Source organism: Pleurodeles waltl, chromosome 12 (genome assembly GCF_031143425.1).
Source record: "Pleurodeles waltl isolate 20211129_DDA chromosome 12, aPleWal1.hap1.20221129, whole genome shotgun sequence".
Classification (NCBI taxonomy): Eukaryota; Metazoa; Chordata; class Amphibia; order Caudata; family Salamandridae; genus Pleurodeles; species Pleurodeles waltl.
Genome location: NC_090451.1, coordinates 609920787 through 609944920, shown reverse-complemented (window position 1 = coordinate 609944920; position 24134 = coordinate 609920787). Strand labels below are relative to the sequence as shown.

The 24134-nt window shown below is 43.4% G+C and overlaps 1 protein-coding gene across 1 annotated transcript in view; it reads left to right on the top strand.

Annotated features, from left to right (window-relative positions):
- Window positions 1-24134, top strand: part of LOC138268338 (CD48 antigen-like) — a 316507-nt gene that overhangs the window by 112626 nt on the left and 179747 nt on the right. Inside the window, exon 2 of the mRNA XM_069217887.1 lies at window positions 22249-22581. Within this exon, the coding sequence (XP_069073988.1) occupies window positions 22249-22581 (333 nt within the window). The remainder of the gene's footprint in view (window positions 1-22248; window positions 22582-24134) is intronic.

Below are 24134 nucleotides of genomic sequence, written 5' to 3'. Positions count from 1 at the left end.
GCTTTAAATGGATTAAAGAGGCCCGAGATGGCTTCAGGATTACGGTGCCTCAGTACTCTGCGCTCCCACATTTGATTACAGCAGCCACATGTTGAAGAGGAGGGCTTTGAGCACCGGCACATTTTTAATTACAAATTAAGCACTGGTGACAAGTTTACATCTTTCTCCTCCTCCGTCTTTTCGCTTTGTTTTTTTTCTGTCTCTTGCTTTGTGGAAATGTCTGATCAGGAACAATACGTGGAAGTCCCTAAAAAGAGTGTTGGTGGCACCCACTGGCATCACTGGCTCAAATTGAACACTAGTTGATGCATGTTGTATATAGATTTGTTGATGCTGCATGGTGTTTTGAAGGGGATGCAGAGTAGGGGAGCGAATGTCGTTCTTAATGTCAGGTTAGTTCTGTCATATTGGTGAGGCCTTTCAGGAGCTGGCACTGCACTATAAACTGTTGGTATTGATGAAGCAGAAAAAGAAAGGCTAACAAACATTCATATATCATGTAACAAAATCGTATAAGACAATGTGATTTTAGCAAAGAAAAATAATGCATGTAACAAAATGTGCCCAAGAGGTAGTTCGCCATTATTATAAATGAGCTTAATTAATCATGAAGAATTGACAATGTAGTAATCCGTCATAATTGCAAATGTATTCTATAATTTTCTTGTTGAAACTGTTATATGCTTAGCTTAAATTTAGCAGAGGATTTGGCCTAGTTGCCTGGTCTCAAATTTAACTGCGTGGTTTTCACTTGTATTAACAAAAACATGCTTAAATTTTAAGGCTGTATTTTTCCAGTAGAATGACTAATACACTTATCTCAAGGTTTTGTGCTAGGCAAGTTTCATCCCCTTTGAAGCAAGGTCAGTTTCTGCAGGTGCAGACAATAAGGACACTGATACAGAAATAATTGGCAAACTTTGTTTCTACTTGTGTTCCAAAACTCCAAGGACACCTTATGCATAAATGAGTATTAAGAGAAAGACACTATTCATTGGTCAAAGAGAAACCACCCTATGAACCCTCCAATGGAAGATCCTGAATAATTTGGAAAGTTTTCATACTTAAACCCATCGGACAAAGGGAAGTCAGCCGTTTTTTCCTTGATGCCACTTTGAAGCCAGATTTAAGATGCCATTTTAAACGACACTTTGATGCCTTTTCTCTATCCCAGAGAAAGAGACTTTAAGAATTCTCACCCTAGAGACTTTAACTTTACCCCGTCTTGCCCATGCAATAACTTTTGCCCCATTTTCCTTGTCGCTGCAAGGAAAACTTGCCTTTATCTTTGCCCCCTTGAAGTCTGCCCCATGCTGATCGAACCGATACCTGAAGGACGAAGACTTACCTTTAATGCTGATTGTAATTGGTAATTATAAAAGGATAAAATGTATTATGCATTGTGTTTTCCTTCTTAGGTACCAACTGCTTAATTTTGACAGAGCCTAAGCTAGAAGTTTTTCTAAATTTATTTTGACTAAATTCATTTTCCATGAAGCCCCACATGCCAATGCTAATTAGAGGTTAGTTGAGGTATTCATTTGATGCACCATGCTGAATTGAAATCTTGTTATGCTGACCGATGTATGAAATTAGTCAAATTCAGTTACTCTTATTAGTGATTTGCATTGCTACAACCAAGTGCATTATAATCCAGATTTTGCTTAGATTGCGTTTCTTCCGTCGCTATGGACAGCTAGTAATGTTCGTATACCATTTGATTTTGAGACTTACTTACATTGTATTAGCTTTGTTAATATAGGGAAATAAACTCATTAACTTTTAATAAACAGGTGTGGTTATTCATGACTGAAAGGTCATGGTGTGTCAAATTACTGATTACTATTGATTCCTGATTGTTGTTTGATTACTAATTGAGTATTGGTCATTGATTATAAATGGTTATTGATTATTGATTTGAGGGATCCAACTATTCTTGGATGAGGAGAACTCAACCCGGTTAAAAGGTTCACCGACCTCCGGCGTGTCCACGTATAAGTAATTTATAAGGATTGCACACGCTATCAGTAGATGGCAGCAGAGATCGCCATTTGGGACCCCATCCAATCAATAGACGGATTCAAGTTAGAATTTTCTTTGATAAAACAAGTTGGAGAGATGAGGATGCCCTAAATCCCAAATGACTTTCCTGGAATCTCGGAGCTTGTGAATGGAGGAAATGGAGTTGTGAGAATGTTTTCATCGTTTCTAGTGACAGTATGAGTGAAGTTAGGGTTTTGTGCTTGCACAGCTTATGCCGCAGATGAATTGTGAAGTTTGTGAGGATTTTAGGTGGGGTTACGAACTCCAATCAAAATTTTAGAGGTGTGATACTCCAAAGTGTGAGAGTAGGGAAGTCGTCGAAATTCCTATGTGTGTAGCGCTTTGTGCAGGAAAAATTGTCCACGTGGTTGTTGATGTTGAGACGGGCCCTGCGAGGTCAAGAGACTCCGGGGTTTGTTGAAAAGTGTATGAGACACTTGATTGATGTTGTAATTTGTTCGGTTTAGTAGGTTGATCAGGCGTGGTCAACGAGTCAGTACGAACATTGAGGAATGAAAGAAAATTTTCGACTTTGAGATTTGACTAATTCTAAGGTGCACTAGAATAGTTAATTGATCAATTGAGAGTAAAGTTTGCAGGTCAAATTTTGCTTGTGAAAGTGGGAAACCGAGAAAGATGGAATAACTGCCGAGGCTAGTGAAAAATCCCTAAGGTTTCTGCAGCGATTGCATTACCCTTCCTGTAGTAAACCGACAGATTTGTTTTCTTCTTTTGATTAGTGCTCGCGATATATTGCAGAAATTAGTTTTGAGTGAAGCTGAATGAAGGAGGACAAGCCGCAAGACTTTGTCAGCCGCAGTGTGTGGGTGTGACGTCACTAGGAGCCGCGCTGGGATAGGTTGATTGGTGAGAAGGGTCGCGCACGGATTGGACACAGTCCATGAAGTGCAATTGGTGGGGAAAGGCAAGCGAAGAGTATTCCGGGAATTAAAGTCACTTATTGGTTACATTTTTGAGAAAATAAAAGATGGAAAGATTACATTTTTCAAAGCACTTAAGAGTGCTTTAAGGGGAGATGTATATATTAAAGCAAATGTAGGAGAAGAAACACCGCCTGAGGGTACACCAGCTTACATCGTGATTGAAGAAAAGGGTGTCGCACCATGTCTTTGGTTAAAGCAATGGTGTAAATTAACAGAAAAGCATGGAAGTGTAGCGTTTCCCATCCATGGGACGTTTAACCTAAGAATCTTGGAGAGTCTAAGATTTGCGCTATATGACATGAAAGTACCTCCAAGACCAGCATAGTTTGAAGCCTTAGCAACTTGGGAACAAATGGCTGGGAGGCAGCTACAAAAGAAATTTGAGACAAGAGTGAGAAAAGTAGAAAAGACACTAGCGGATTCTAGATGGGATAGTACTCAAAAGGTTTGGAGATCAGACATATTGCAGGGAATAAAATTGTTTCCAGCAATTACTGACGAAGCAGAGACGGAAGGAAAGAAAGCTACCTATAAAACAAACAGGAGTCAGTCCAGAGATAGAGAAAACAATAGAAACTTGAAAAGGTCAGACGAATCGGATGATGAGGAGTTCATTCTGCAATTGCTAAATGACCGTCCACCACCATACGTGGAAAGTGAAAATGGCCCAAGCACTAGTACTGCCCCTCCAGAACCAATACAGGGTACTGTGGCCCCGAATTTGAGAATATCGCAGAGGCAAAGTAGTCCCGATATGCCTTTTACATCAGAAATAACACAAGTTCAGAGAATATATCCTGACGTGGCTAAACTGAAACCTGTCAATGATTATCAGCCACAGGTTGAAAGGCACTATTATGATGAGCATAGTTTGGAAATGACTTCTAATTTAATGGTGCAGGGAGGACAGAATTACCAAAGACCGACATTGATTCAAACCAAATCAACACAAATTTTTATGCCTCAAAAGCAGATGCAAGAAGTGCCGAAGTACACTCAAACAGCAGAAAACCAATTAGCAATGATGAACCATAATGTGGGAATTAACATGCCACAGAAATTGGGGAACAGACAGAATCCGGACGCAATATCTTTGCCTATCATTGTAGGTCCGCCAGTACCATTATATATACAGGCAAATCCAAGTGTATGCGATCAAGGGGTAATGACATAAAATGAGACAGGGAGGAGATACATAGAAAATACCCAAGAAACAACTCCGGTAGGAACACTGTCAAATAGATCTGGGTCTTTGTTGGAATTTAGTCCAATTCCAATTTGTGCTCCGTCAACTGTGGTAAGGTCAAGACAACCACTAATAGTGCCGCTAACTTAAAAAACAGAAATGTTACAGAAACCATCAGTAGCAGTAGATGTAAATGCCACATTAAGGGGACTAAACGCACAACAGTTAACACAATGGTTTAACAGCCTGAACTCCCCACAGAGTACGCCCAGCGGGAAAGGAGAAGAATATTTGAATAGAATAAGATTGGGCATGGAAGCAGATGAACTAGTAGAGGGAACGATGGGTCTGAACAGGTTAGAATCATACACAGAAGAAGAGCTGAGATACATTTGCCCTAGAATTACAAGAGAAGTAAGCAGCATACATAGGAGGTTACAAGAAATTGCAGACAGATACAAAGTAGACATAGGTAAAACCAAACACTTGAGCAGAAGTTACAGGTTAGACTTTGGGACAAAAGATTTTGAACACATGATGTCTGCAGGAATGAAAACACACCTTAAAGAGATACTGCAAAGCGCGCAGGTTTGGAGATGTTTAGACAAATGGGAGAGCAGATGGGTTAAGAAAAAGGATAAGAAGAACGAAAGCACCCCAGATTGAAATGAAAAAGTACAACAGAATGATGATCTTATAACCATGTTACCAATGAGAGAAACAGCAGGGGGAAAACTTGTCCATGTACCATGGCACAGGTGTGATATTCAATCCTTTACGGATGATTACCCTAAGTTTAGAGAGAAACCGATCGAATGGTATCAACAAACAGATAGATTTGTGAAACTCGCAAAATGTCTTTGGGAAGACCTGAATACTTTATTCGAAATTGTAGTTCCGGCAGATTTGTGGGAAGATTGTAAAAGGGCTGTAGATTGGCCAACAAGTGAACAAGAAAGAGATAGGGACACAGGTACACCATTGCCTACTGTAATGAGCATGTACCATAAAGTGTTTGACTATATGAAAACAAAAGTTGCGTCGAAAAATGTAGATTGACAGAAGATTGACAGAACAGCACAGGAGGTTAAGGAGTCGATACATGCATATTATGAGAGATTGTTGAAAGCATTTAAAAATTACAGTGGCACGGAAATGATTGAGGCAAAGGACATGCTTCATTTTGTGTTCAGATTTGTGGAAGGATTGAGACCCGAAATCAGCCAGATGATTAAAATGCATTTGATTTGTTGGAAGTCAAAATCGATCGATGAAGTGTTTAATTATGCAAAATACTGCAGTGATGAGATTGAGACAAAGCAGAAAAGGTTGAAAGAAAAAGTGATGGTGATGCAGATTAGAGCAGCTCAGACAGGTTTGCAAGGTTTCCAACAACAGTTGCCGCAGCAGCAACAGCAGGGAAATGCTATGTTTCAGCCACAGACGAGAGGCAGAGGCCGAGGAGGTTTTGTGAATAATGGTCCTGATTTAAATACTGTTGTGATTCCAAATGGTATACAGGCAAAGAAGAAGGTGATGCCATGTCACACGTGCGGAATCGTCAGGCATTGGAAACGGGAGTGCCCAATGTTGGTGCAGGAAGGTGTAGGTCAGCAAAACAATGATGTCAATACATTTCAGAATGTGAGACGACCAAAATTGAGAGGTCCAAACCCAAATTTCCAAAATAATGTAAATCAGATACAGGGTCTGCAACCTATACAACAACAGCAGGTGCAAATGCCCCGTATACAAATGGCGCAGTTGCAGCCAATGCAACAGCAGTTTCCTATGGTACCTAATCAGCAAATGCAAATACCCTTAGCACCAATGAATCTGCAACAAGTAATGCTTCCTCAACAGGTCACAGGTCAAGGAATGAATCAAAGTGACACAGTACACCAATTCCCGTTACACAGTGAGAAAGGAATAAACAATGTATGGGAGAGTGAAAGTTCAGATGAGGAGGGAAATTGTATGCTTGCAGCATCTTTGGAAGTTGATCAAAAGGGACCATATGTGGAAGGAAGAGTTATGGGTCACAGCGTTTCATTTTTTGGTTGACACAGGAGCTACACGCTCTACAGTCAGAAGTATCGAAGTCCCAAATTTTCCGCTTTCAGGGAGAACAGTTCAAGTAGTGGGAGTAGCAAATAGGTATCTGACAAACCCAATCATAGATCCAGTGCAGGTCAGAATTGGTAACTTTCAAGGGTCACATAAATTTGTGGTGTGTGACTCAAGTCTGATATCCCTATTAGGGAGAGATTTATTGTGCAAATTGGGATGCTCGATTATGTGCTCAAATAATGGAATTAAAATTCAGACAAACAGTGATGAGGAAGAAGAGTAAAGTTTAGGAGAGGACGAAATGGAAACTGTTGATGAAGACTCTATATCCTATGCTCACTGAAGCAGATATTCCAGCTGAGTTACAGGAAACAGTTGAAAAAGAAGTGTGGGATATGACAGGGAAAGAAGTAGGATTGGTCAAAGGAGCAGAACCAGGGAAAGTGACTGTAAAACCCAATGTAAATTTTCCTCAGACTCCACAATACCATATGTCACACGACACTCTCATGAATGTCGCCCAACTCATTGACAAATTTGTGAAACAGGGAGTACTGAAAGAAGCACTAAGTAGTCCATGTAATTCACCAATCATGGGACTAATAAAACCAAGTGGAAAGGTCCAAATTGTCCAAGATTTGAGAAAAATAAATGACATAATAGTCAAATGTTGTCCCGTAGTATCAAATCCAGCTGTAATAATGTTTCAAATTCCCTGTGATGCAGAGTGGTTCTCAGTCATCGACTTGTCACAAGCATTCTTTTCTGTGCCTCTTCATGAGGACAGTCAATTTCTCTTTTGCTTCAAATTCCTGGACAGAGTCTACAGTTGGTGTCGAATTCCTCAAGGGTTTTCGGAGTCACCATCAATTTTCAATCAGATTCTAAAGAAAGATTTGGAATCATTGGAATTACCATTTGAATCAGGCTTAGTACAGTATATTGACGATTTGCTGATCGTATCAAAAACAGAAAATGACTGTACATTTGACACTGTTGCTCTACTAAACCATTTGGGAACGAATGGACACAAGGTGTCTCCTTCGAAATTGCAATTCTGCCAAAAGAAAGTGAAATATTTGGGTCACCAAATAGAAAAAGGGTTGAGGAGAATCATGAAAGAAAGAATAACAAGTGTACTTCAAATGAGTCCACCCAAGACAAGAAAAGAGGTGAGAAGGTTTTTGGGAATGGTGAGCTACTGTCGCCAATGGATTCCCAATTTCTCAACTCTAGCCAAACCTTTACTGAAACTGACCCAGAAAAATGCGCAGGATGAAATAGTGTTTAAAAGAGATGAAATGGATGCCTTTATTGAATTAAAGGAATGCATGTGCAGAGCTCCAGCTTTAGGTATGCCTGATTACACAAAGCAGTTCACATTGTTTTGTCATGAACGTGATGCATGTTCCTTGTCTGTCTTGACTCAAGCCCATGGCGGCGTAAACAGACCAGTAGCATATTTTTCAGCTACTTTGGATCCAGTCGCAGCAGCCTTACCAGGATTCTTGCGTGCTGTAGCAGCAGTTGGTATAAGCTTAAATCAGAGTGAAGGAATAGTGATGGGACATCCTTTAACAGTTATGGTCCCTCACTCAGTCGAAATACTTTTGACACGTTCCCGAACACAACACATGACTGGTGCTAGGCTTACAAGGTGCGAGACAATAATTTTGGGATCACCAAATGTGCAATTGAAAAGGTGCACCACACTGAATCCAGCAACTTTGTTTCCCTGTGAAAATGTTGAGATTGAACATGCAGATGATATTGAGCATGACTGTCTTCAAGTGACTGAATTTTGTACAAAACCAAGACCTGATATCAAAGACACCCGATTGGAAGAAAATGATCAAATTATTTTTGTTGATGGTTCATGTTTAAGAGATGCACTAGGAATATTGAAAGCAGGATATGCTGTATGTATAATAACTGGTGTTCTGGAAACATCTTGGCTTCAGTGAGTTTACTCTGCACAGGTAGCGGAACTAGTAGCCCTTACTAGAGCTTGCCAACTTTCCGCATTAATGAAAGTCACCATTCACACTGACAGTCAGTACGGATTTGGAATAGTGCATGATTTTGGACAATTGTGGTCACAAAGAGGCTTCATGACCTCTTCAGGATCACCAGTGAAAAATGGTGAAAGAATAAGGGAATTGTTACATGTTATCCAGTTACCAGGAGAAGTAGCAGTGGTAAAATGCAGAGCACACTTGAAATCACAAGACTTTGTTTCTTTGGGAAACGGATATGCAGATCAAGTCACAAGGTTTTGCGCATTGAACTGTATATTGCTCATAGACGAATGAATGACACTAGATAAATGAGCCAGAACTTGAACCAAGTGAAGCCTTTGCTCTAACAGTTGTAGATACAATCGAATAATTAAAATTCCTACAAAATAATGTTAGTAAGGATGAAAAACTCTCATGGAGTAAATTAGAATGCATAAAGAAACCATATGATTTGTGGGTTTCAAGTGAAGGGAGATTGGTTTTGCCAGACAGTCTTTTGACGCAATTAGCCAGGTTATATCATGGACAAGCCCACCTTGGAAGGGATGCCGTGATTAGATTATTCAAAATTGATTGGTTTAATCCCAAATTCCGCCAAGTTGCTGAAGCAGTTTGCCATTGTTGCGTCATTTGCCAACAAATGAACGCAGGGAAGGGAACAGCAGTAAATTTGAGCCACATTGGAAGAGCAGGTGGGCCATTCAGCAGGATGCAAATGGATTTCATTGAGATGCCTATGGATGCAGGCTTGAAATATGTGTTGGTGATTGTGTGTATTTTTAGTCACTGGATTGAAGCATACCCTACACGCAGAAATGACAGTCTCACAGTTGCAAAATTACTCTTGAGAGAATTAATACCACGTTTCAGTTTCCCGATCTCTTTAGAATCAGATAGGGGAAGTCACTTCAATAACGAAGTAATCAAATTACTGTGTGAAGCACTGAACATTGAACAAAACTTGCATTGTAGCTATCGCCCTGAAGCATCAGGACTAGTGTAGCAAATGAATGGCACACTGAAATCAAGGATGGCGAAAATATGCGCATCCACAAATTTGAAATGGCCTGACGCATTGCCCTTGGTGTTAATGTCAATGAGAAACACACCTGATAGAAAAACTGGACTGTCACCGCACAAAATTTGCATGAGCAGAGCCATGAGACTTCCAGCAGTTCCTGCAAATGCTCTTGTAAATATTACAGATGATATGGTATTGGACTACTGCAAAGGTCTGCCCGATGTGGTCCGTTCTTTTCTCACCAGGTGGAGGCACCCACCTTGCCACCGATCCAAGGTCAAGGACACACCCTGAAAGCAGGTGACTGGGTTGTGATAAAGAAGCACGTGAGGAAGTCGTGTCTGGAACCCCGTTGGAAAGGACCTTTTCAAGTGATTCTGACAACTACCACCGCTGTGAAGTGTGCGGGAGTTCCCAACTGGATTCACACCAGTCACACGAAAAGGGTGACGTGTCTCACAGAAGAGGAAATTGAAGCGCTGAAATTACCAACAACTGACAAGAAAGTACCAGGCACTGAGACGGAACGAAGAGAGCCTGAAAGCTAACTAGAAGAAATCGAGACAGAATAAATATTCTCTGAGGAAGACGCATTCGTTCCTTTTGAGGACAACAGAGAAGAAGCCTCAGGAGGTGACAAAGATCCTGGAAGTGACAAAGATCCTATCACAGGTGAATAAGCAGGAGAGCCTGATAAGAGGAGGGCTTTCCCAGAAGCAGATGATACAGGAAAAGAAGGAGACAACCTGATTGACCTCCTAGGGGAAGGAGACAAGACAGAGCAGAGTGAAATTGTTCAAATTCTTCCAGAACCGGTTGCAGGTCTATCAGGTGGAAGCAGCGCGAAAAGAAGACAAAGCATATCAAAGACTAAAGAGACATTGAACGAAAACAAATGGCCAAAATTGAAGGAGAAAAGAAAAGAAGTGTCTATCGTAATAACAACATCGAATGAAGGAAAAGACACAGCCAAAGAACAAGACATATGCGAAAGAGAATCGAAAGGAGATGCAAAATTGAAAAGGAAAAGAATACCGAGCAGAAGATATTCTGGTCCAGAGTGGGCATACACAGCCACAGTTTCTAACTCTGTCTTGAAAACAAAAAAGCGAATAAGACATTTATAACCTGATTGACTTTTGAACCGAATAAGACATTGATAACTTGATTGACTTTGAAACTGATTTTGAGACGAAGCTGCTAAAACCGATAAGAGACTAAGCTGCTAAATAAAACCGTGTGTACTTTGATCTCGTTCAACTTTATATATATATCTGCAAATCTGATTTGATAAAGTGTCTTCAACTTTCTGATTCTATATAGATCCTGCCATTTAGTACTACTCAAATGAAATATTGTAAATACATGTGTATAGGTCTAATAACTGCATGAGTACTAATAATTATGGCAATAATTCTTGGAATGCATGGAGGGAATGAAAGAGACGCAAATGATGCTTCTACCTTTAAAACTACTACTGAATTAACTCCTTTGCAGAAACTCGAACAAGACGAGAAATACTTACATGACAAGAAAGAACTTTCTTCTAACGTCTTCTATCGCTTGCTGAATGAGTATGTTGAGACAATGGACGCAAAAGACTGTTATGTGTGTACACAAATACCTACCTCAGTAATAGAAGGAGTGATATATCATAGCATGCCTCTTACATATGGAATAACATGTAGCTTGTTACTAACCAGATTTTATGGGAGTATATTCAATACTTCTATTCCAATCATGATGTCATGTTTTCATATGTCCCCATAATAGAGTACTTGAGTAAAGTAGCAAGAGATTATTATATACAATAGTTAGGGGTTTCTTTGAACCACTATCACCTTTTTCCACAGTTCAAGATCATAGAGAAAACCTTACATGCTTGCTTTCACCGGTAGAGAAAAGCTTTTTAGATCACACTGAAGATAGAAGGAAAATGGTAAAGGAGAAATTAGAAAAGGAATTACACAAAAGGACATCTGCAGATAACTATGCTTTTGCCGCAATAAAAGACACAAGGAAAACTAGCTTTAGACACAATACATTTAGGGAAGCTTTTTATATATAGACCTAAATCATATTATGACACAATCTTTGTAGGAATGAGCGAATGTAAACACGTGTTTTTATTCCAGATTAAATGGACTTTCATGTTAAATGGCCTAGATCCAGCTACTCCAGGAGTATACTATATTTGGGGACTCAATGCCTATTAGCGTCTTTCAAAAGGATGGTATGGGAGATGTTATTTGGGAATAGTATTTCAAAAAGATTTTCAACTGGACGACTTAACGAAATTTCCAAAGCTGTCTGAATTACATCGTATTCAGAAAAGGGAGACAGCTTCTGGTGTGGTAGGAGATATATTTGGAGCAATGATTCCTTCCGTAGGAGTTATATTGAATTCAATCAAAATACAAAAGTTGTCTACTATTGTGGATAACATGCTGACAAAATTCTCAGGAGCCATGATCCTGATTGATGCTGAACTTGCTGCAGAAAGAGCTATGACTCTTCAAAACAGGCTTGCTTTAGACATTCTTTTAGCAAAGAATGGCGGCCTTTGCAAAATGCTTAGTGCAAGTCTCTGTTGTTCTTGTATACCAGACAACAGTGGACAAATTAGAAATATGCTTACAAATTTAACTAATGATAGTGCAGATTTGAAAGAATTGAAAGAACCAGGAGTATGGGAAAAGGTTGGAAAAGGATTTGCTTCCATGGGAAATTGGCACAGCAACATTTGAATGGAATATTACTGAAAATAGTAAAAGGAATATTAATAATATTAATTTGCTTAATAGGTATTTGGGGAATATGGAAAGCTATTAAAATATTGAAATCAAGAAGCAAGAGGAGAAGAGAAAGAACAAAATAAAATAGTAGAAATATTCAGGAAAAATCAAAGGGAACAAAAACGAAGAGGGAATTGACTGAAATGCCAAATTACTAAACAGAATTTTAATGAAATAAAATTTGTGATGGAAGATTTAATGTGATGAATAATTAGTCATCAGAGGAGGGATTGATGAAGCAGAAAAAGAAAGGCTAACAAACATTCATATATCATGTAACAAAATCGTATAAGACAATGTGATTTTAGCAAAGAAAAATAATGCATGTAGGAAAATGTGCCCACGTGGTAGTTCGTCATTATTATGAACAAGCTTAATTAATCATGAAGAATTGACAATGTAGTAATCCGTCATAATTGCAAATGTATTCCATAATTTTCTTGTTGAAACTGTTATATGCTTAGCTTAAATTTAGTAGAGGCTTTGGCCTAGTTGCCTGGTCTCAATTTTTTTTTATAAAGAATTTTTATTGATTTTAGGGAGAACGAAAAGAAATAACACAAATACAAACGTAAATAACATGGCACCATTAACCTGAATACGTCTCTCGTCCTGTCGGCCCCCATGGGGTAAGTGAACATTGAGTATACACACTCAAAGAGATCGGAGTCAGTAGTCCTCAGTGTTGCAACGAATGAGAGAGATTTTTGAGTGGTAGTGTAACTGAGGTATGGTTCCCTCCACCCACAAGATTGTGCCTCGGACTAACTTTCTCCCCCTTCCATAAGATTTTGCTCGGGGATGAGGATTTTCCGCGAGTTTAGCTGTCGCAGACGGGTTAGTTGCCCAGCGCATTCTCCCACTTCCCCCATACTCTATTGTATTTGCTAGGGCACCCCCTCGCCTCGTACACTAGCTTTTCTCACTGTGCGCACCAGTCCACACCCCGCCTCCATTTGGCGAGTGCCGGTGCTCTTTCTGATTTCCACTCTGTCATAATGTCTCTTTTAGCTACCAGGCACACCACTCCGAAAAAGGTTCGGTCTGCTCTAATCAACTCTGTCTCCCCTGTGGCTCCCAGTAAGATCGGTACAGGGGATGCCTCCACGGCTATTTGTAGGACCTCTGAGATCTCCCCCAAAATCGTTCTCCAGTATAGCTCTATAGTGGGGCAAGTCCAGACCATGTGGAAGAAGTCAGCTTCTGGGTGCGAGCATCGAGGACAACTGGCTGTGAGTCGGAGACCTGCCTGAAAGAGTCTTTTGGGGGTGAGGTATGCTTTGTGCAGGAAGAGAGTTTGTAGCAATTGGAATCGAGAGGATATGGCCGTTGACCGAGGGGCCATTAATACTTCCCTCCAGATTGTGTCTTCTATGGGGCCAACCCACCCCTCCCATTTTTGACGAAGACCTTCAAGGGAGGGGGATGTGTTAGTAAGGATGGAGAGATACATCTGGGAGATTCCCCCCTTACCCAGGCCTCCCATCAGAATCTTCGCTTCCAGTGGGCTGTGCTCAGGAATGTTTTCCCCTGGTCGTATGTGTGATAGTAGAGCGTTTCTAAGTTGAAGATATTTGTGGAATTGGGTATTTTTCAGTGAGTAAGTTCCCTGGAGTTCCTCAAAGGATCGCATGTGTGACCCGCCCCAGATGTCCCCGAGGGTGGATATCCCGATGTTGTCCCATTTCTTGAAACCTTCCAATGCGGAGACTTCCCCTAACTACTTCCCCCGCCAAAGAGGGGTCTGTTGGGTGAGGCGGTTCCACCAACCCGATCTCTTCTGGGCCGCTCGCCACCCTGTAAGAATCACTCTAGTCACCTCAGAGATAGTCTGCGGGATTGGGCCTCCATATAGTGCGTTAAAAATCCAGTTATAGCCCATTACCTGGAGTTCTATTCTGTACGCTGGGTCAGTCCAGCCTCCTTTTAGCCAGTCGTTAACCACTAATAAGTGTGTAGCCAAAAATAAATGTTTGACATCCCCATCCCCCGTCATGGACATCTCTTTGACATGTAGCGGAGGATAGTTTGGGGCGGGAGCCGTGCCGCAAAAATTGGCGTGCTGTCGCCTCTACCTCTTTGAACCATTTCTGGGGGCCGGGAGAGGGAAGTTCTGTATTTGGTATAGAAATCTGGGGAGTATCATCATTTTATATAGTGCTATTCTACCCAATAGATTAAGAGGTAGGCTCCGCCAGCATGTGAGATCTTTTTTTGGTGTTCTTAACAAGTGGGGTAATATTTAGTTCCCATGCTAATTCAGGTATCATGGCTATATGGACGCCCAAATATTTAAAACTGTTTCAATGGATCGGGATATTTTGTTGCCAGTCGACTCATTCTCTAGAAGGGTGCAAAGGGAACAGTAGGGACTTGCTCGGATTTAAAGTCAGACCAGAGGCTTGTGAGAAAAGGTCTAAAAGTTGTAGGATTCGTGGGCCACTCGTGGCCGAGTTGGAAAGGTAGATGAGGACATTGTCCGCGTACAAAGCTACTCGGCCTTCTGGGCCTGTAGGCCACGACCAGCCCTCTAACAGGGGGTCCTCCCTCAATAGCTTTGCCAATGGTTCGATTGTGAGGGCAAACAGCAGAGGAGACAGTGGACATCCCTGCCGAGTACCACAACGGATGGGAAATGGTTCGGAGGCTACTCCATTCACTTGAATACGAGCGGTTGGATTGGAATAGAGTAGCCTGATAAGGCCGCGGAATTTGGGTCCGATACCATTATTTCCTAGGACTTGCTCCAGGTAGGACCAGTCCACAGTATCAAACGCTTTTTCAAAGTTGAGTAAGAGAAGGGCTAGAGGGGACAGAGTCAGAAAGTTGCGGTGTGCCAGTGCCACATTCAATCGTCTAATGCAGTGTCTGGTGCTGCGTGACGGCATGAATCCACATTGGTCTGGGTCCCGGTCGCAAGCACGGTTGATAGCACTTTAATCTCGGTGTTCAGGAGGGAGATAGGTCTGTACGCTGAACAGTTACGTGACAGCGGTTGGGTCTTCAGGATTACAACTATTGTGGCTTGATCAATCCCTGCTGGGAAGCAGACAGCTTTCTCAGCTTCACCATACATGTTAAGTAGGTGGGGGCCTAGGATGTCCCCACATTTGTTGTAAAGTTCCGAAGGGAAGCCGTCTGGGCCGGGTGTTTTACCCGAGGACAGGTTGGATCTTGCTACTGTAATTTCGGCTAGTGTTAAGGGTTCGTCCACGTGTTCCCTGGTTGCTTGTGATATCTTAGGGAGGACAATGTCATTCAATAGGGGGACTCCCTTTCGGCCAGGGGCCGGGGCCGTTCCTTGTATAGTTGTGTGTAGTAGGAGGCAAAGCTCTGAGCGATATCAGTAGGAGTCTTCGTGAGTGAGCCCATCTCGTCCTCAACCTCGGGGATAATTCTATCGGCTAGTGGGCGCGATGCTAACTAATGCAGGAGTTTGCCGTTCTTATCTCCCCAACCGTATACGCGAGCTGCTGAAGCTCTCCAGGCATGCTTTGCGGATTCTAGTACCAATTGTTTAATTTCCTCTCTAACCATAGTAAGGCGCCTCAAGACTGATGCTGAGGTGGAGGAGGTCTCCATGCGCTCGAGTTCTAATGCCTTGGCTTCGAGATCCACCATCTGTAAATTGCGCACGCGTTCTCGGGCACACACACGGTATTTAGCGTATCCTCTAAGTGTGGCCTTGCACGCCGCCCATATCATGCCTGGGGATTTCACAGACCCTAAGTCCAGTTCAAAATATTGGGTAAGATGGTCCCTTATCTCGACGGTGTACTCCTCGTCCTGTAAGTACCACACATTCATGCGCCACGTTGGGCGTTGGGTCGGGTCCACACCGTCCAATCGGATTCGTATTGGTGAATGGTCTGAGACACCGCAAGGTAATATCTTGGCGCCGGAGACCCTAGAAATATCTAGTGCGGGCATAAATACAACATCGATCCTGGCCTGTGAATGGTGGGCAGCCGAGGTATGTGTATACTGTCTCAATCTGGGGTGCCGGGCCCTCCATACGTCACATAGGCCCAGACCCGCAGCCCACCCTTTCACGCTTGCTGCCCTTCCGGTGCGAATGGCGGATATAGGTCCAGACATGTCAAGTTTTGGGTCTAGGACGGAGTTGAAGTCCCCTCCAACTAGTGTAATGCCCTGGTGGAGGTCTGTCAGTACCCGGCGGAGAGCAAGTAAAAAAGTGTTGAAGCCAGCTGGTGGTGCATAAGCACACACAAGGTTGAACGGCGAGCCATTTAAAGTGCCGGTCACCGATACAAATCTACCCTGTGGGTTTGACTGCGTGGCGGTGACCACTATGGGTAGCGAACAGTGGATTAAAATAGCCACTCCCCTGGAGCCTCTTGCAAATCCTGCGTGAAAAACCTTGTCAAAGCCCCCCGTGCCAACATGGGGCATTTAGAGCCAAGTAGGTGGGTCTCTTGTAACAGGACTACTGAGGGGGCATATCTACGCAGGGTGTTGAACACTGCGGATCTTTTAATTTTGTCCAAGAGACCGTTCGTTCACGTTCCATGAGAGGACGTGCGTCAGTGAGGGAACCATGTGCCTTGTGTCCGTGTGGTGAAATGTTGTGACCCCTTTTGGGGATCTGAAGACGAATGTTCTAGGTGAAAAGGATCGTTATGACAGGTGCAGGCGCAACTAATGAAACTTACCAAAACAACCTTACTAAACCCTAATAAGAACTCTGTGCCCCCCAACCTCCCCCACCCCATACTTCTACCCTGGAAGCATCTGAAGCCCAAAAACCTATCCGGGGTGTCACAGTCATATGGACTGTCACCAAATGGAGTGTTGGACCCCTCCTTAATGCCGGATCATTTGTAATTTGGTAATGAACTCCTACCCTAAAGCAGTATTGGTACATGTTGTGTTATACCAATGTGTATGTGGTCCTGTTCTACCCAATCGGGTCAGTACCCCTTGTGGTCAGTCTCTCCTAATGTGCCGGAGTCCATTGCGATTAAAGCCAAGTCAATCAAGTGCCAGGGACTGGCTAAGCCGATCGTCTCTCATTTCCCCTTTCGGCACCTGGGGCCCCGGGGAGTCCTTGTCTCCCTCAATCGCTGGGGATTCAGATTGGGTTGAGTGCCTTCTTCCGTCGGTGTGTCAGTGTTCCTCTGTCTCCCGCGTCTGGACCTCGTTCGCTTTCGACCTCGTCGCATGTCCATTCGGGGACTGGGTCCCCCTCCCAGAGCCCCCCCGGATGAGCCGGCGGGACCTCTACGGGTCTCAGTATTTTCCTCCGTGAGCCATTCCCATGCCTCCTCAGGTGTTTCAAAGAAATGAGTCTTGTCAACCAGAATAACCTTTAGGCGAGCGGGAAAGAGGAGCATGTAGGGGAGCTGCATCGCTCTTGGCTTTTGCTTTACCTGTTCGTACGAACGACGCCTGGCTTGGACCTCCCGGGTGTAGTCTGGAAAGATCAAGATTTTGTGATTATCCCAAAGGAGGTCGGGGGAGCGCCTGGCGTCTCTGAGGATGGAGTCTCGGTCTTTAAAGTTGAAAAAGCGTGCGATCATGGGTCTCCGGGGCCCGCCCTGTGGAGGCCGTGGGGCCAGGGCTCTGTGTGCACATTCAATCGCGAACCATGGTGAGAGGGTTCGTTCTGGCATCCAGGACTTAATCCAGGTTTCCAGAAACTCAGGTGCTTTGTTGTCCTCAGCTCCTTCCGGAATGCCAACAAAACGCAGGTTGTTACGCCGGGAGTGGTTTTCGGCATCTTCAGCCCGGGGGTGTAGTTCACCAGTTCGAGTTTGTAGTTGGGCCACCTTGATTCTGAGGTCGGCCAAGTCGTCCTCCGTCTGAGAAACACGGCTCTCCACTTCCATGATTCAGCCCACCGCATTTCTAAGATCTTGTCTCATGCGGCCCATATCTTCCCTCACCTCTCCAATTTTGGTTTCTACTGCTCGTTGTGATGTTTGGATTGCTTGAAGGATGGCATTGACCCCATCTGGGGCAGGGTCGCTGGATGAGGCATCGCTCCCGCCCCGAGGAACCGTGGGTGTAGTAAATTGATCAACCCTCTGTTGGGAGGGCTGTGTCTGTCTTGAGGCTCTATCTTTCCCCATTTTTCCTCTGGGGCCGGCGAGGGTGGATAACATTATGTTCGTCCGTATGGACCGGGGTCGGCCACGCCAGGGATCTCTCACTCCCCCAGAGGCAAACCCAGGCCCCCAGGCCTCGATGGTGCGCAGTCAGCCAGAGGTATCGGGGGCGAGACGGCGGTCGGGGCCGGGGCGTCACCGGCCCGGGGGCCGACCAGGTCTCCACCCCCCAGTCACAACGAATCCCAGACTTGTTCTGTGGGGGGGACGCCTCTTCCTTTGGGTAAGTAAACCGGAGATTGGTCCTTAAGTTGGATTTCTGGGGAATGTGGCCACCTACCGCTGTTCTAGCTCAGCAGGTGCTGGTCGTTGGTCGCCCATGGCTCTTTGGTGCCCCAGTGTCCCACTGCAGTCTTGGGCATGGCTCACACCACGGCTCCGGGGATTGGCCCTTTATCATCCCTTCCCCTTGTCGGGACAGAACTATTGTGTTCCTCCAGGTCGCCCGGTGGGGGTTCGGGGCCCCCAGTGGCCCATCCAGTACGACGACGCTGCTCCAGATCGCCGCCACAGGGTAGGCCCCGCCCGGTCACCGCCTAGATCAATAGCGGGCCAGCCAGACCAGCCGCGTCCCCCCACCTCGATCACTCCGCACACGCCCGGTCCCCAGGCACTGGGCCCAACTTGATCAGTTCTTGATGGGGAGAGGGGGGCCCTTCCAGTGTCTCCCCCGCCCCTCTACGGCCTCCACAGGGGCCACGCCCCGGCCCCCGGGGCGCCGAAGCGCCACCGCCGCCTCTGTCACGGTCCCGCGGCTGCGGAGACGCAGCCAGGCCCCGGGTGGAGGTCCACCCCCGGGAGCCCCAATCAGTTTAGTGCCGGCCAGCCCGGGATCCTCCAGGCCCGGTCGCGGCTTTCAGGTGGGCGGCCGCGCAAGTTCCCGGCTGCGCCCAAGACCGGCAGTCCTCGCTCACCTCTGTCGGGACACCTCGGTCGGGAGCAAATGCCCCGTCGTCAGGAGCCTAGCGGGTCCATTCACAGCGCTGCGCGACCCCCGGGCATCCCAACTCACGGCTCATCGGAGGCCTCCGTCCCCAGGGCACCTCCGGCAGTCCATACGACCGGGGGACAGGACCCAGAAAGGCAGTAAGTTTGGGCGGATGACGGAGGGGTCCAGAGCACTCTCAGAGTGCGACCACCATCTTGACGCCCGTAGCCACCCCTGGTCTCAAATTTAACTGCGTGGTTATCACTTGTATTAACAAAAACGTGCTTAAATTTTAAGGCTGTATTTTTCCAGTAGAATGACTAATACACTTATCAGAAGGTTTCGTGCTAGGCAAGTTTCATCCCCTTTGAAGCATGGTCAGTTTCTGCAGGTGCAGACAATAAGGACACTGATACAGAAATAATTGGCAAACTTTGTTGCTACTTGTGTTCCAAAACTCCAAGGACACCTTATGTATAAATGAGTACTAAGAGAAAGACACTATTCATTGGTCAAAGAGAAACCACCCTATGAACCCTCCAATGGAAGACCCTGAAGAATTTGGAACATTTTCTTACTTAAACCCATCGGACAAAGGGAAGACAGATATTTTTTCCTTGATGCCACTTTGAAGCCAGATTCAAGACGCCATTTTAAACGACACTTTGATGCCTTTTCTCTATCCCAGAGAAAGACTTTAGGAATTCTCACCCTAGTGACTTTAACTTTAACTTTACCCCATCTTCCCCATGCAATAACTTTTGCCCCATTTTTGTTGTCGCTGCAAGGATAACTTGCCTTTAACTTTGCCCGCTTGAAGTCTGCCCCATGCTGATCGAACCGGTACTTGAAGGACGAAGACTTACCTTGAATGCTGATTGTAATTGGTAATTATAAAAGGATAAAATGTATTATGCATTGTGTTTTCCTTCTTAGGTACCAACTGCTTAATTTTGACAGAGCCTAAGCTAGACGTTTTTCTAAATGTATGTTGACTAAATTCATTTTGCATGAGGACCCACATGCCAATGCTAATCAGAGGTTAGTTGAGGTATTCATTTGATGCACCATGCTGAATTGAAATCTTGTTATGCTGACTGATGTATGAAATTAGTCAAATTCAGTTACTCTTATTAGTGATTTGCATTGCTATAACCGAGTGCATTATAATCCAGATTTTGCGTAGATTGCATTTCTTCCGTCACTATGGACAGCTAGTAATGTTCGTATACGTATATCATTTGATTTTGAGACTTACTTACATTGTATTAGCTTTGTTAATATAGGGAAATAAACTCATTAACTTTTAATAAACAGGTGTGTTTATTCATGACTGAAAGGTCATGGTGTGTCACATTACTGATTACTATTGCTTCCTGATTGTTTGTTTGATTACTAATTGAGTATTGGTCATTGATTATAAATGGTTATTGAGGGATCCGACTATTCTTGGATGAGGAGAACTCAAAAAGGTTCACCGACCTCCGGCGTGTCCACGTATAAGTAATTTATAAGGTTTGGACACGTTATCAGTATCCATGTTATAATCTATTTATGAAGCACTTGTACGCAGTTGCTACTTTACATCTTGAAAAGACAAACATTTAGAATCTTACAGCGACCAGGAAAAAGGGTGGAGGAAACCTATTTGTTAATTAGCCATGTTTTGAGCTGGCATCTAAAAGAGAGTAGATGTGTTTCTGCCCTCAGATTCAAAGGGCGAGAGTGCAAGGTGGTGTGCATAACAGACGTTCTGGTCGTACTGGTGGCACGCGAGGATTGCACTGCCGATGTGAGTGGTTGCGCCTGTTAGCTGAAGGAAACTGCACTGGCCAGAAGAAGGGTGATCTGAGGTGGAAGGTTTCATCGGCATGTATTATAATCTTAGAGGTGATCTAAGATCTAATGGGTAGCCAGTTTACAGATCGCAGTACTGTTGACATTTGCAATAAGCCCTTAGGCCGCAGCATTCTAAGCAAGTTGCCGTTGACATAAGATGTTGCCTGGAGGTTTAAGGTAAATCGAATTTGTGTAGTCAAGATGTCATTGAATAATAGCGTTCACTGATGGAGAAAGCAAAGCGGGATCAGTGAAGGGAAGAAACATTTTATAAGGCCAGGGTGGATGAAACGTCTGGGCCACATGAATTGGGCTTCTCGGAACACTGTACTGCCCAAGGGAGCTCCTCAATTTCACAGAACTGTGGAAGGATCTGAGGGCTGACTATTATATCTGGCCATGATGTTGTTACCCATTCCACAACCAGTGAAGTGGAGGTAAATACGATCTTGGTTTTGCTTGGATTTATCTAGAGGAAGTTGTTCCCCATAATTACTTGACAATGATGATACCTTCCATTAACTTTTGGGCACTAGTTAGAGTAAAAATAAGTTGAGTATCATAAGCTTAGTATCATCAGAATGCCAGTGAAATTGTACACCTCAAAGGAGCAGTTGGGCCACTTGGACATGTCAAAGGTGTGAAACAGAAAGGGTGAATGTATTTTATCCTTGCTGTACTGCTGTTCCATGTAGTCTATGTCATATGCCATTGAAGGTTGCCCTGGAGGACTGACTACATGTGACCCCACTGAAATGAAAGGTTATATCCACTACAGGACCGTTTAGTTATACCCACTGCTTCCTGGGTCTTAAGTTTGGGTGTAAGGTGGTCTCTCGGGTTTACGCCAGCAAAGCTTTGCTACCATCAAGATGAAATAAGACTAATCCCCATATACTTGCCTTAATATCAGATTCTAGTACCAAGGGTTTTACATTATGGAGCATGATAAATAGGTCCCAGGTGGCATTTGCTTTATGTGCAATGTAGGTCTTGAGCTATGTTGCATTATTAAGCTGAATTTGGCAGTTTAGTACAAGCCATGCGTTGTTGCAGGGTTAATAGGTTGTGGGGCAAACCAACCACTTTCAAGCGGTATGTGACAGGTTTAAATGTAAATATGTGATTATTTTACAATTGCTACATGTCACAACAGCGCAGGGGTGCCTCAAATGGACTGTATGCATTTTCAAGATTTAGATTGTGGCATCTTTTCAGATCGGGTCTTTGCATCTTTAATTTTATTCGAAATCTCTAAATTTCCTTTTTTACCTAGGCATCATCATTGGTCGGGCACAAGAATCCCCGCTTGATGTCAATGGAATTGTGGGAGGTTCAGTCCTGCTTCCTCTTATAATACCACAAGGACGAAGTATCCTTGAGGTGCGTTGGAAATTGATTAATAAGGTACGCCTTGGTGACTCAAAAGGCAAGAAATTTGAGGCATTCCATCTTGCCAGTCCTACAATTACACAGAGACTAGAAATGGAGAATGCAGCAACTCTAAGGATAACTACTGTGACAAAGAATGACAGCGGGATATATAGAGCTGAGGTTCAGTATGAAAATGGAATTAATGAGGAAAAGGAATTTCGGCTCAACGTCTATGGTGAGTGACTCATTTAAATATTTCCTCTTGGTACATTCACTTTTGAAATTCCCAAAGCATTTATTTTTATAAAGCCGAAGCTCGACTGTGGATTGTCAGCAAGAGCATGTCTGCAGCAGTAGAAAGTATTGTAAGTAGGTTTTTCGCAGCTGGCTGCCTGACTAGACTTTCGGAGCATAGTGGTAACAGTGGAATGCCCATAGCTCACTGATACCCACTGAGGAACAATTAAGAGCACTGAACATGCACAGGCCCCCTGATTCTGACAGACACAGTCTAATTGTGCTCCTGATGAATTGAGGAAAAACTACTTTTTAATATCCATATTTATTATTATTGAGCAGTTTATTATTTTCTCTTCTTGGGAAGTCATTTTTGGTCTTGTGCTGATAGAAAGAGTAGGGTAAAGATCCTGTCCCCAGTGAGAAGACCTACGAGCTCTTTGTGTTTGGTAGCAGACATTCACTCTGGGATCTTCTTGAAAGAGGTGTAACAAAGATTTCTCAGTGTTTATTTGGAAATCTATCAAATAAACAAATCAAGTACCTCCACCTGGCACAGATAGATAAAACAAATGATGAAAAATAAAAAGTGCTCCGCAGGTGGGACTCCAAACACCACAATTGCTGTTATCAAAAATGGACTGTTGCCCTACCCATGTTCTGTCCTTAGATTCCCACTTAGCCAGGTAGGAAAATATATAAGCACATACACACACAGGCCATGCACAAACACCTGCCTAACACCTAGATACACCTAGATACACAACCACAAGTCCTCTCATATGTTTCACTCTACCAGCAGCTTCCAATGGACCAATCCCCTTTCTCCATGTCTCAGTCTGAAAACTACCTAGACGTATTGAAAAAGAAATGGTAGCTCTTAAATAAGACTAACCATTTGATCTAATAAAGATTGAGATTGAGACTAACCAGGACCAAACAATAATTCCTTCCATTAATTCTCAGGGTTCACTTGAAGCAGGCTCTTAGCACTCAGAACGGGACCAACTCCACTGGTTATATCCTTGCATATTACATCACGTATGCCATGTGAACGTATACCATTCATAACAACGCTTTTGACATCTCAAATAAGATGATTTGTCAGAACACAATACATGGTGGAGTGGTGAGTTAAAGTTAAGTTTGCGTGGTGAGTAAGGTAACAACACTGTGTACAGAGGTGTGTGACGTATAGTCATTTGAAAGTGGTGCATACATTTACAATTTTAGTTATAAGTAACACTATATGGAGGTCTGCGACATACAGTAATTTGAAAGTGCTGCATAAATGAAATCTATAACTTTAGAATTTGAAATGTTTGTGTTGTTTAAGTGAGGTTTGTATGGAAGCAATGCATATTTTTTCCATACTATTGCTTATCCCTAACCTTTGTGTTTTTCATTTAATGTAAATGATTTTAATTTAAATTTTCATTCTCATTTAAATGATTTAAATGATTTGATTTTAAATGATTGTTATTTTTTAATAAAAATGTTTTTGAAATCATAGTGTTGAATGTTATTTATTAAGATGTCATTAATTGGAGT